The sequence below is a fragment of the Manis javanica genome, chromosome 11 (genome assembly GCF_040802235.1).
Source record: "Manis javanica isolate MJ-LG chromosome 11, MJ_LKY, whole genome shotgun sequence".
Lineage (NCBI taxonomy): Eukaryota > Metazoa > Chordata > Mammalia > Pholidota > Manidae > Manis > Manis javanica.
The window spans coordinates 53,538,656-53,552,195 of NC_133166.1; the positions used below are offsets into that span (position 1 = coordinate 53,538,656).

At 44.7% G+C, this 13,540-nt stretch overlaps 1 protein-coding gene across 5 annotated transcripts in view; it reads left to right on the plus strand.

Moving 5' to 3' along the window:
• KIAA1549L (KIAA1549 like) overlaps positions 1–7,183 on the plus strand; it is a 265,523-nt gene extending 258,340 nt beyond the window's left edge. For all 5 annotated transcript variants that reach the window (XM_037019715.2, XM_037019708.2, XM_073216380.1 and 2 more), the window contains one exon: positions 4,044–7,183. In XM_037019715.2, coding sequence (XP_036875610.2) covers positions 4,044–4,325 — 282 coding nt within the window. In that variant the 3' untranslated portion in view covers positions 4,326–7,183. The remainder of the gene's footprint in view (positions 1–4,043) is intronic.
• The last annotated feature ends 6,357 nt before the right edge of the window (positions 7,184–13,540 follow it).

Genomic DNA, 13,540 nt, shown 5'->3' on the forward strand with positions numbered 1-13,540 from the left:
GCCTCTAGAGTTCGGTCTCAATCCCTGCATGAGATCATCCATCACAGATAAGAAAGGCAGGCTACTGCCCCAGGCTGAACCTGAGGGTCTCCTGATAGCCTTTGTCATTTTATGGTTTGCTCTCAGCATTTGAAATACATCCTAGATTTAGGAAACATATTGGGGCCCAAGGCCTGGGTCATCTATTCTCTCTGTCCAAATCCCTGGGATTCATACTTGCTATCCCTACAGGTTCAACTCAGCCTCAGCTCTGGTGTCTTATGGCAATGATGCCACATCTAAATGGCATCATCAAGGCTAAAGCTACCCTACGAGTATTAACTTTTCTGATGGGCAAAGCTTACCCCTTTAACTTCCAAATACTTAAAAATATGTGTCATCTTACATTTTAAAAATTATAGTATGAATTATATCCTTCCCCCTCTTTTAAAGAGGAACATAATTTAATTTGCCTTCAACAAATGATTCAGCAGCATCATTATGCCTCACTACACTAAAATGACATTTGTAAGATGGACTCTGAAGGTTTGTAGGATTATTGCCCCTATGTCAAACATCTCCAAACCAAACCACTATAATTTTTGGAGTTATTATAAGGTTCAATATGGTGTTTCTTTCTCTGAACTTGCTCCCAGCTAGCACCTTATTTTTCTGTCAATATCCCCACTTCCAGAGATACACAGCATATGTACTGTTAAATATGCTTTTCCTAGCATGCTATAATCTGCAAATGAGGCATGTCTAGCTCATTGGAGTTGTTTGTACAGTTGAAGTAAATAAGCTCTAAGAGAGTAACTGGAAGGATTCCCTACTGTTAAGTCTACAGATCTTAATGTGGGACTTCATGGCATCTATTTTGGTTGTTTGTGGGCCTTTTTTTGCTTCCTTTGTCATGCTCAGCCAGTCTAAACAGCTGAAATCACTGGGTAAGAGTTATCAGTTCAGAGCTTATTTGACTCCATAATCAACTTACAGCCTAAACATAGTGTGTACTTCTCAGAAAGCAGATTATACTTAACTTGCGTTAATTAGGTAGTAACCCTGCAGCTTTGCTGGCAAACCCTGTGCGTGCAGAGTTCCACAGGGTACTCTGCAGGAGACAACAGAAGTATTTCCCAAAACCTTAGCCTTTGCCCTCAAAACACTTATGGATGATAACTTTTCCAGGCTTATGGCAACATCTGGATGCCTCCGGGTTCATATTGTGGTAAAGATGAAGAAAAAGCAACCCCGCCAATCAAAACCTCACCTTCCTGAGAGGATGACTCAATCATTCTGGGCTCATTCCACTCGGTGTTGGCAGAGCTAGTTTCCCATTCATTGGTTTTAAGGAGAAGACAATTGCTGCAGCTGGAATGGGTCCTTGCTGGAGCCCAAATACCTGCTGCCGTTGAGCGGGGCAGCGTGCCCATGTGTGAAGCCCAGCAGCAGAACTACTCCCAGGAGGGCAGGTGGTTTATCACACGTGAAAGACAGTGCAGGAAGTTCAGAGCGTCCATTTGCCAGCTTGAGAAATCAGGTTGGGGATAATGTGCCCCCTCCATATCCATGCAAGATGGAAAAAAACTCACCGTCATTGCATGCCTGTCCTTGAGCCCAGGTATCCAGATGTAAGGAGCTGGTTAAGATCAAATCACCTGGACTGGAGCTGACAAATAGGCTTTGTACATAGGTTTCATGCAGGATGGAGAAGGGCTGGAAGGGGGCCTTCCAGGCTCAGCAGTAAAGTGTGCTGCACTCAGGAAGTGACGCCCGCCACAGGCACTGACGAGGAAAGGAGTGGGGTTTGCCAGCCCTGAATTTTGGCGGGCAAGATGTGAAGGCTCTGCCTCACATCTACTCTAAGAGAGGAAGAATTTCTCATCTCCTCATCTTCCCTGCTTCTGAGATGGTTCCAGTGGGAATCAGATATCCCTTGCCTGTCTCACCTGCATTTTCACAAATTGGACGCTGACTTTGAGCTCCAGCTGAACTTGAGATGCAGGGAAAAAGGATGTGGCAGCTTCCTTCACAAACCTAAGGTGCCAGCTGGCCATCCTTTAATGATTTTCAAACTGTGCTCCTCAGACCCCGGGTTCTGAGAGATCCCCTACTGTGTGTCATGCATAGTCCCAGGCACCGGAGCACAGCAGTAAGCAAATGAGGCACAGGTCTGCCCTCACAATCGACAGCCTGAGACAGGTGATGCCATCAGGGGTGATGACTGTTATGCTAGGAAATTGCATGGAAGCAGCTCACAGGGAGATTAATATGGGGCAGGGGAAGGACTGCTGGAGGAAGGAAGGCTGAGCTGAGGCCATGTGCAGGTCCCATGTCCTGGCCTTGCTCTCCGTGACTCCCAGTCACCTGTGCATTCCCAGCTTTTGGCCCAAGGACTCAGAAAGTCCGACTCTGGTTTTCGTCCAAGCTGCAAGTGAAATATGCCAGCCCTTGTGTAGAAAGACCTGCCAGTAGCACCTATCTACCACTTTGTCTTTCTTTTCCAGGTCTTGTGGGGAAATGAAAGCCCCAACATTGGGACATCCATCCCACTACCTTCCTCACTCGAGTTGTCACCAGCTCTCACCCTGTCCATTGAAGGGGCCTAAGAACTTGTCTCCTCCCAACCCCCAGTGGGTTCCTCTCCAGTGTCCTTCCTAAACTACAGGCCCTTCCTCTGGCACCCATTGTGCCTCAAGCCAGGTGTCAGGCATGCATTTCAGAAACCTGCCTCCTCCTCAGGAGGGGTTGTCAGAACATTTGGCAGGGAGTAGAGGGGAGCTGCTTTCCTACTATACACTCACTCACCCAGAATTTCTGAATCACCACCCAGCCCCGTCCCACTCCAACCTCACCAAGGCCACGATGAGCATCTCTGTAAAGAAGGGGAACATGCTGTGCTCCTCAGAAGTGTACCATAGAAAATTGCGGCCTGGCATTCAGTGGCTTTCTGATCTGGGCTAGTCAGTCTGTCTTTCCTGAGCTCGTCCCACATCCTACACACCCTCTCTGGTCAGATGGAACTCCCCAACCTCCCTGACTGCACCATTGTCTAGGCATACCTAGGCCTTTGCATTTGCTTTTCCCTCTGCCTGAAATACTTCCCCACACGAACACACAACCTGGCCTCCTGACAACAGCCTGTCACCTTCAGACTCAGCTAAACTCCCTGAACACTACCTGACTCCCCATACATGTCCCATTCCCCATAGCACACTGTGCGTGTGCCATCCACAGGTACTCAGGGCAGGGATCAGCTGACCCTGGGGGATGTAAAGACCTCTGTGGATTACCCTGAAACAGCATCCCCATGTGTGACACTGTTTCCTTTGGGAAAGTCAATCCTGAATTCCAAATCACTGGCCTGTCCTTTATTACTAGAAATGTACATATACTTAAGCACAGAACTGTGTGTCTCCCACTTTCAATGAAAAGAGAAAGATTTTTCAGGAAACCAAGATCATATCCCAGATCCAACACATTGCGGTGCAGTGACTATCTCCCAGCCCCTGGAGCCGGACAGACCTGCCTCACCAGCTTATTAGCTGTGTCACCATAGAGTGTGGCACTTTCTGCTTCAGTTTCCTTTTCTATAAAATAAGGATAACAATGCTTACCTCCTAACTTGTTGCTTTGCAAATTAAATGAGATCGTATGTGGAAAGCCCTTAATACTAGGCTCCTTCGCCATTATCACCAATAATAAATCCCTGAGACCTTGAGGTCCATTAAGAACAACACTTCTGTTTACTGGGCTGGGCTTGTATTAAAAAGGTAGCTGAGTAGATTCAGGTATAGACTCAGAGATGTTACAGCTATTTTCAGCAAGGTTTAAAACACATATTTAACTCATCCAACCAGTATATCCGGTGAAACCAAATCACCTATTTTCTTAACAAACTGACTCCAGGTTTTGTATTGGTACATTGTCATATAGCCTCCATTTCCTTCTGAATCTCTGTCCTTGTCTTCAGTCCCCTCCTGCTTCCAGCATCCTGCCTGTCCTATGACTTGATCCTCTTCCTAATTCCAGGCCCTTCTCTCCTCTCTTAACATCCTCTTCAGGTCCCTCTCCCAGGGTACATCGAGGCTTACCCCCGGTCACGGTATCAGCAGAACTCTCCCTCCAGGCTTCCTCGCCAGTACAGCCAGCCAGGAGGCATGCACCCCAGCTTGGAGCAGGCCCCGGTGCCCTCTGCGGCAGCTTCCCAGCAAAGCCTGGCAGAGAATGACCCATCTGACACGCCCCTGACCAACATCTCCACGGCGGCCCTCGTGAAGGCCATCCGGGAAGAGGTGGCCAAGCTGGCCAAGAAACAGACGGACATGTTTGAGTTCCAGGTCTAATGTCCATCTCTGTGGGACTTTCCAGCTCTGAGGAAATAGTCTTCAGATTCCTTCAGCCTAACGTGTTAAGACTTGAGACAGTACACGAGCCTTTCTCACTCTGTCTGAAAAGGTAAACAGTGGCGTTTCAGGGAAACTCTTTTAACAACTGGATCTCAGCTTATTCAACTGAGTATGTCAAGAAGTGGGACCTTATGTTTGCTCTTCTGTTAAGGCAGATGTTTGAACTGTGGGTGTATTTCCCTTTGGAGCCTTAGTCACGAGAGATACTAGCTAATCTACAGATTCTGTCCAATGCCACATTTTAATAAATCACTGGAAGGGGAGAATATGGCTCTGCCTTCAGTGACCTCTGCATGTTAACTCTGTTTCTGTGTTAAAGGCATGGCAGGTGTGGGATTAAGTATATTCTCTCTCATTCAGCTAGGACTGTAATCTTTAGAATCACCTCCCCTCTTAAAGGAGGTACTGACTCCAGCCAAGAAACTTGAATCCTTTTAAGTCATATTCAAAGTCAAATGAATTGGATGAAAATCAGTACTGGCAATGAATACACCTATAAATAGTCCTGACTCTCTTATTCTGCCCATAGTTAAACAAATCCCACAGAAGAGAGACGAGATAGGATGGTGGATTTGTACTGACAGGTTTTTGAAAGGTGTCATTTGGGAAGTAGAGCACCCTGCAAGTTGGGATCTAACTGAAAAAGAATCGGTGCTAAGAGCTTTTAGGAGCCTACAGAAGAAAACTAGTTATTTGTGGAGTTTTTTCTTTCTCCTCTGCTGAAGGTGGCTTAGGAATGAAGCCTCTCTCTTTCTGGGGATAATAGACACATTGACTTTTACAAGAAAATCTCTCTCTCTTTCACATGGTGTCCAGCATGTGCTGCTGAGTGATATGAAGGGAAATAGTAATCAATGCCTGTTAGAAGCAGGAATAGTGGACCCACAGTCTCCCCAGGCTGCAGCCTCTGTTTATAGAAATTTATGTTTAAATGTAAATAACGTTTTAAAAAGTGTGTGGAGTTAGCCAATCCCCCTCCCCCTTCCCCACCCCTTATAGTTAATGGACTCCGAGGACATTCGGCAAAATGGCAGGGCTGCTGACCTCGTGGCCTGATGTTGAAACCACCCTCCCTGGCATGGTGAGTCAGCCTCCAGAGCTCTGGGTAGACACTGCCTCACAGCCCTGAGACGCTGCTGTCAACACAAAAGCAAGACAGCCACCAACCTGAGGTGGCCTGGGGGAGGGGGCACTGTGGTTCCCTCGCCGACTTCGGGAGCTGTGCGTGATGCTGGGGGCTTACTTGGGGCATGCTGGAGACTGTAGTCCTGTCCTGCCTTACCCTGTGATCCATCGAGCTTCAGCTGTATCCATTCCCTTCTGAGCCTATCTTTCCATTCTCCTCATGAGTTTCTTTGGTCTTTACCAAGAGAAGGGGGAAATGTAAAAGTTGATAGAAGAGTAGGAATGGAACTGATTAGAGTGGGAGATTCAAACTGTCAAAGCACAGACTTTTCAAAGAAGCTGTTTTTATTTCCCAATGGCAAATTGCCCTCTCTGGAAAGTTCCAGAGGTGTTGTGTCATGGAATCCCCAAATAAGTCTCTTGTTTGGATGATATTAGGTAGTGTCCTTTTGGTATGCTGATTGATCTTTCATAGTGTTAGCTTTTTGTTACTTAAAAAAATAATCAGCTATAAATAAAATGTATTTTTGTAATTTCCATGTGTATATATGGTATATTTCTACCAATGGCCAGTTGTAGTAGTCCAAAACCTAAATCAGCTTGTAAAACACTGTGGACAGTGCAAGATTTTATTGACAGATTAACACAATGCCTAAGTCTATTCAACTAGGTATTCAGTGCACTTGAATGAACAAAGAGCCAAAGAAACTCAGCCTTTTCATGCAAATGGTATGAGTCTGATAAAGTCAGCTACATTGTCCAGCCTTATCGACACTATGAATATTTCATCAGTACAATGATATCAACCCAGTACTTTGTCTACTTGGTAAATTCCTGGAAATACTGTATGTGAAATGAAGTCTCAAGACCTTAGTGTAATTCAAATATATGCACATGCTTCAAAGACAGTGTCTGACCTTTGGATATCCCAGTGATACACAGAGGATAAGCCTATAGTTTGCAGCAGTGCGGCTCCAGCTGGCTAAGGGGATGGAGAAACCACTCATCGCTGTCTTTGCAGAACCCCACAAAATATTGAGTTAGTCAACAGGAATGACTAAAAATATAGCATGCTACATCAGATATGCTCTTCAACTAGACACCACAGGTTTAAGAAGAGTATAGGGGAGGAAAACCTTAAGTCCAAAAGAAATCAGTCTGTTCAAGTTCTCCCACCAATAGCCGCATTGTTTATTTTCTGTGACTAAGATGTGGTCCCTTCTCTGAAGACACCTCATGGAGGTGACAGAGATCTGGACAGCTGACTCTAAGGCAGATGATAAAAGTGCCCCCAGGGAAGTGAAAATAGAGTTCCATAGGAGCCCAGAGGCTCTGTGTTCCTCATGAGCCTCGAGAGAGTTGAAGAAGTCACAAAGGACCTTGGTGACCTTGAAAAAGGAAGCAGAAGTCAGAGAAATGGAGTAACCTGCCCAAGGATTCCAGCCCAACCCTGCGGATCCATGATTCAACTTGCTTTCCATTTCACCATGTTGCCTGCACACTTGTCTGCAACGCATTTCTTGAACTATGCTAGGAAGTTTAAAAAGTAGACAAGGGTCTTATGAGGGACTCTCTATGTTCTTGTGAAGGAAAAGATGATTGCATATGTAAAGAACACCAGATAAAGTGTATAGAGAACAATGCATTTGTGGCATAATAAACATTTTTCGAAACTAGTTTTGGTGTCAGTTTTCCACATTTGTGAAAAGAAATGCATTTGGCCTTTTTCCAGAGAATGCCATCAAGGAAATGGTGCTCCTCACTGCTGCTCCAGACTGCAGGAGGTGTCTATCAGTGCCACGGACCCAAACAGGCAGGCAGTGAGGCCGTGGCAGCTTGTCACTGTGAGGTAGCAGATGCCACATTCTGCATTAGGGGAGGTAATCCTGTGGTGCAGAAACACACAAACCTACTCATGCCCTGGTGCCTATGATCTGAGATGGTAGTTGTTAGCTATCAGGAAGGCGCTGCTTTCAGGGTGTGTTACAGATTGAATGTTGCATCCCCCAGTCTGTATTTGGAAATCCTAACCCCCACTATGATGGTATGAGGAGGTGGGGCCTTTATGGAGTAATTAGGTCATATGGGTGGAGCCTCCATGAGTGGGATTCATGCCCTCTGAAAAGGGGCCCCAGAGAGCATTCCTGTTTTTTCTGCCTGTGAGGACCCACTAAGAAGTTAACAATTTGCAACGCAGAACGGAGAGCTCCCACTGGAGCCCAGACCTGCCGGCCTCTGCTCCTCACTGCTGGCCTCTAGAGCTTTGAGAAATAAATTTGTGTTGCTAATAAGCCACCCAATCTGTGTACTTTGTTGTGGTCACTTGAGCTACAATAGAGTGGACTATATAAGAGTCAGTTCTCTTGTTCTGGGAGAAGTTGTACTATACATTTATTAATTTAAAAATTCATTTATTTAAGAAGGGCATGTAATTTCTGAACGGAATGGGTAAGAAATTGTTAGATTTATAATTTCAAAAAAAATTCTGAGAGTGCAGATGGAGGAGGAGGGGAATTTAAATACCTGACTGAAAGAGATGCTTCTCTATTGGGCAGAAACTGGAGAAATGGGTCAAAAGATTTATATGTTTTAAATACTTTAATTTTAAATTATTTGTAAATAACCTTTTTTTTCTACATAACAGGCATTCAATGTTTAATGAAAAAAAAGATATTACTTTAAAAGTTTGAGAACAGAATATTTAATCTATTCCTTCTACCACACACCACGAAAGAATTTGGATGTTGCTTTTACAAAATACAGCCAAACACTCTTAGGAAAAGCTAGTAATTTAACTTGGACCAGTGACTGAGTCTGGTCCAAGTGTTAGAAATTAAATTCTGTCATTTAGTACAACTTTGGAGGAGGTATTCTAGTCAAGGAACTTTGCAAGGACTAGAAACCCACTCACAGTTGCTCAGGTGGAGGGGGTCCATGTGGGGAAGGGATGGAAACAGTTGGCCTCGCTCTTGCTCTCTGTTATGTCCTCTCTCCACATGGACTTCCACCCCTGTTTCACTCTGCACAACCACTCAGATTTCTTGCTTCCCTAGGTCTGCTAGCTTTTCCTGTTTTCTTGTTAGTACATATGCAGCTGAAAATTCATCCCAGGACCCACTCCACACACGTTTCCCTTTCAGTACCCACCCGTCACTACCATCTCTATATCCCCTTAGGCAAATTCTTGAGAAATTGATTGGTCCAGTTCATCTGCCTGTTGGGTTACCTGCCTGTCCAATTAGCTGTGACCAAGGAGGATGGCCTGTAAAACAAGCTTGGCCTCCTGGACTGACCCTTTCAGTGAGGCTTTCGCTAGGGGCTAGTACCCCAAGGAGGGAGCATGGGTGGGAAGGCCCTTCAGAGGGAGCCTACCGCTGACTGGCACTGACTAGAACTTGAATTTGTGGCTCCGGGGTCAGATGTGTCTCCTGTCTAATCAGCTTGGGTCAGAGGGCAGAGCACTGACCAGACCTTTCATTCTCTGACCTTGGCCAGACTTTTGAAAATTATGGAGGGAGGCCATCAATGTATTTTACACTTACTCCTAGGATGCCAGACAGCAGGGAAGCCATCCCTATGGATATTGCTACAGAGAGGAGGAGGGCATCCTTGACTTGCCCATCAGGTGAGAATGTGTGTTTGAAAGCCTGCTGGACTGACCAGACCTGCCCCAACCACAGCCCTTCCCAACTCCGGTTGGGAATGATTTTTGACCAAGGTCCAGTTAGAGTAATGTCTTGCCCAGCAGATAATAAATACTTGTAAAATGAATTGCATAGTCTTAGTTCAGGTGCTGTGAATGTGGCTCATGGCCACACACTTGGTGTGGATAAGATAACTGATGAGCCTCTCTCAAGTCTTTTGAAACAAAATTGGTTTCAAGTGAAATTGATATTATTGTGGTTCTGCCCTTCCAAACATAGTAAGTTACTGTCCTAAGAACTGAAAGGCCCTTGATTTCCTAAGGTGAATTGTTACAGATTACCAGCCTGTGGTAAGTGCTAAAATGTAGTGTTTATGGGAAGAAATATTTAGGAAAGAGAATTAATCATGACAGAAACAAATTATTTTAGCAATATTAAGTTGCTTTGTTTATGTAGATTTCAAAAATAAGGACCGAATTTGTCTCCATAGGTCAAACCCCCACTTGAATGAAAGCCTAGAAATTGATTATTTTCATTCTCTGACCTTATACAGACTTTTGAAAATTATGGAGGGAGGCCATCAATGTATTTTATATAAATTAAGTTGAGGCCTCACCTTATTTCCCCCCATCTCTTCCTTATGTCTAAACTCAGTCCAACCCATACACAAACGAAGCAGAGAGAAGGTTTGTACCAAACAGAATCAAAGGAGTGTCATTGGTCTGGAACTTTTGAAAAAAATATGAATACTTAAGACCTTTGGGCAACTCACTTTAAACTAGTTTTTAATTCCTCATCTGTGAAACTTCCTCTACTTCCTGCCTCCCATGGTGGTTGTGAGGAGCCTGGAGAATAATGCATCTAAAAATGCTTTGAAAAGCATGTATGAAGGCATTTTTACTACAAGACTAGCTCCATAATTCAGTTTTAGCCAATGAAATATTTCAGCTCCACCCATCCACCGAACTAATTTGCCACATACTCTATAAACTAATAAAATTATTTATATTCTATAAAACAAAAAGATAAAGATGTTCCTAAGTTTGGAATAGCCCACTGCAGCCAGCATCCTCTGGAACCATAGTTTGCTACTGTTGTTTGTGTAGTGGCCGAACTGCCAAATACACTGGTCAAAAACAAGCACCACACAGGAGCTCTGGCTATAGTTGTTGCTATTTAATGCTTTGCTTTCTAATTAACTTTGTACATCCTTGGCCTCTACCAGGAACCAAGTGTTCGTAGGCTGTTAGAAGCTTTTATTATAAAATAAAATAACAAAAGTTTTCATACTCCCAAACCTACCTGCTTCTCATTGTGCCTCCTCCAGATGGCGAGACAGAATGCCTGCTGCCCTTCACTGCCCACGTGTGCAGCTATACATGCTGGGAATTGTTAAAGAACAGTTGCAGGCCCGCAGCCCCCTGTGGTCTCAGAAGCTGTCCCAGCCTGGGTCATGAGCTCCTCAGCCAAAGGAGCTCCCTGCTGGCCATCCACAGGCTCCAGAGGAGCAGTTTCAGCCTATCCATGACTGTATTCTTGGGACAGATGGTGTCCCAGGGCAGAATAAACCAATGCCTGCTCACATTTTTTATGCCCTTCTCAAAACATACAGAAGTTTCATCTGTGTCACTGGCTCTCCAGGAGTGTAGGGATGACATTGGTATGGGACACAAACTCCCAAGATCACCTGCCTCTCCCTCCATTGCTAATCTCAGCAATTATGAAGCCTGCATTATGTTCATCCCTATCCAGAGACCGTGTGTTACACTGCATGCTCTGCCCTCTGACCCAAGCTAATTAGACAGGAGACACATCTGACCCTGGAGCCACAAACTCCTAGGCTGACCAGCCAGAAGAAAATGTAGCTTGGTACAGGGGACTAGGCCAACCAGATTCTTTCTCTAGGAAATACCAAAAGCAGAGGTTGTTAGCAGCAGATGTTGAACTGCATGGTCAAGGCTCAGAGGCCTTGATGGGCTGTATTTAAAGCAAAGATCTAAGAAAGCCAAGGAGATTTAAAGTATACATAAGCATGCCTATCTCCTTTAATAAAAATAGACAAACAAAACTGATTCTGCATATTTTTGGGGAGACCTGTGCCCTAATGGAGAGCCACAACCCTGGGGTTTTTGTGGCTCCACTGAGGCTCAGGCAGCTTGGGGAGCAGCATAATGTTCTTTCTTCCTAAAACCTAATCTGCTGAAGTTCCCTGCAAGTACTCAGAAGGTATTAGAGACTGAAGAAGCAATTTTTTACTCCTGTCTCTGCCCCTCTGTATGGAGGGTTCAGATTTGTACAGAAAGTACCCTAAAGCCACTGTCTTATTGTGGTGATGAAGAATAAACTTGGGAAGCACTTTTTCAGGGCTCACCATCTGGTAGAGAGCATTGCAGAGAACAGGACCAGTGGGCCCAGGACCTGAGGGCTTCCCTGCTCCTCCATTTTCTTTCTCTCTCCTCCTGGACCTTGGCTGACCTTGGCTTTCAGGACAAATGAAATGACCAAGTGAAGGAAGCAGTGGCGCCTACTTCAGCCCCAGGAATGGCAGACAGACAGACCTGGGAGCTGGAAGACACATGGCAAACCTAGCCTGTCTTAGCTGGGTCCCCATCTGAAACAGTAGAGCAAATGTATTCGGAAGGAGGATCGCTAAACATCTCTGAGTACCTGCCATGTGGACAACTCAGGAGCTCTGCTGGAAGCAGGAAAGAATGGCCTAGGAAGGAGTATGGCACCAAGTAAGGGAAACCATAGTGGGGGTGATGTCGATGGTCAATTGCCTACAAAAGGTACACAATGGCTAGTGGGAAGCGTAATTGCTCTGAGTCTCTCTATAACCTCTAAATGGTAAGGTTATGACTAACACTGCTTTGATACTTCATTTTAACAACATTTCAGAGCTTGAATTTGCACATAGACAAACCCACATTTAGGGGGAGGCCATCTGACTCCTTGGAACTGAAATAGAGTTTTGTTAGCATTACAGTTTCACCTCCAGCGCCTCCCCTGGGCCAAAGAGCGCAGGTTTGGCTGCATCAGGGAAAAGGAACTGGGTAGTCTAAAGAGTGTGAAAGTAAAGGGCTGCCAAATTGCCCAAATCACTTCATGTTTTAACATTCAGGTGCTTTGGGAATTAGAAGCTTGCATCTTTTTATTAATGTTTGTCCCTGAAACTGGTAGGTCCTAAACAAGTCTTCTGTGCCCCAGGGACCAACTCTTTAGGACAAGTCCAAGTGAAATGGAGACAGAGGCTGCTGCATCTGAGCAAACATGAGGCCTGGAGAAGGGCTACAGGGCTGTCTTCTGCCAGGGGCATGCGTGTCTGGGTGTGATTTTACTCTGTTCATCACTAATCTTTCACTTATCTGGAACTGTACAAAACATTCCACATAGACATCTGTTCTGGCCCTCATTAGCTGAGCAAACATTTCCCAAGTTCCTGCTATGCTCCTGTTACTATGGGGGGTGGTGGTGGGCATTCAACATGAGCAGGGCCAGGTGTCACAATCAAGGCAGATTGATCCTTGAGATGCCAAGCCCAGCTTACGAAGGACTCACCATTCGTGTAGTGTCTTTTCTACCTCCTAAGAGCCAGCCAAATGAAAACGCAAGTCTTCTTTCTGGAAACATTTAGGTTTAAGAAAGGATAGACACTGGTTGCATCTTCTGATTATGCTGCACTGCTTTCCTGACCAATGGTCTTCAGCCAATTAGTAAGGCATCCACAATCTCCCCATGGGGATAGAGAGCAACTTGCCAACTGCCAAGGATCAATCAACAAGAGTTACAAACCCAAATTTCAGAGTTATAGCCACCAAACGAAATCAGGAGCCCAAATTGTAAGGAAAGGAATAGCCAGTCTGGGGACTGTACTATGCAATCCAAATGAAAATTTCAGGGACCATATGCTTTATGGATGAAACCAGAGTACACCAAACACTCTCATTTTGCATTGTTCACATCAGTAAAGTGCCATTCAGAATGTACTCGATTATTAATGAGTAGGTTTCCAATTTTATTCAGCCTGTGAAATAAAGTGCTCTATAGAGCAAATCTAAATAGGCAAACAGCTTTGCAGTGATACAATTTCTTTGTTACATTAGTCTGTTTTGCTCTGTTGAAATTGTTTTTCTTGGAAAATTTGCATATGGCATAAAGCTTGTTATTTTACCTTGGAAGGTAATTTTCCTTCCCAAGTGTTACTGGACATTTGTACTCATAATTTGTCTTTTCTCCTACTTAATACTTCTTCCTCCATTCTCCAGAAGGGAAAGATCTTTAGCAAGCATTTATAAATTCTCAGAATATGAGAAATCACCTGTGATGAACTGACATATCTTGCTTTTTTCTGAAATTATAGGATCCCAGACTATCAGAGAGTTG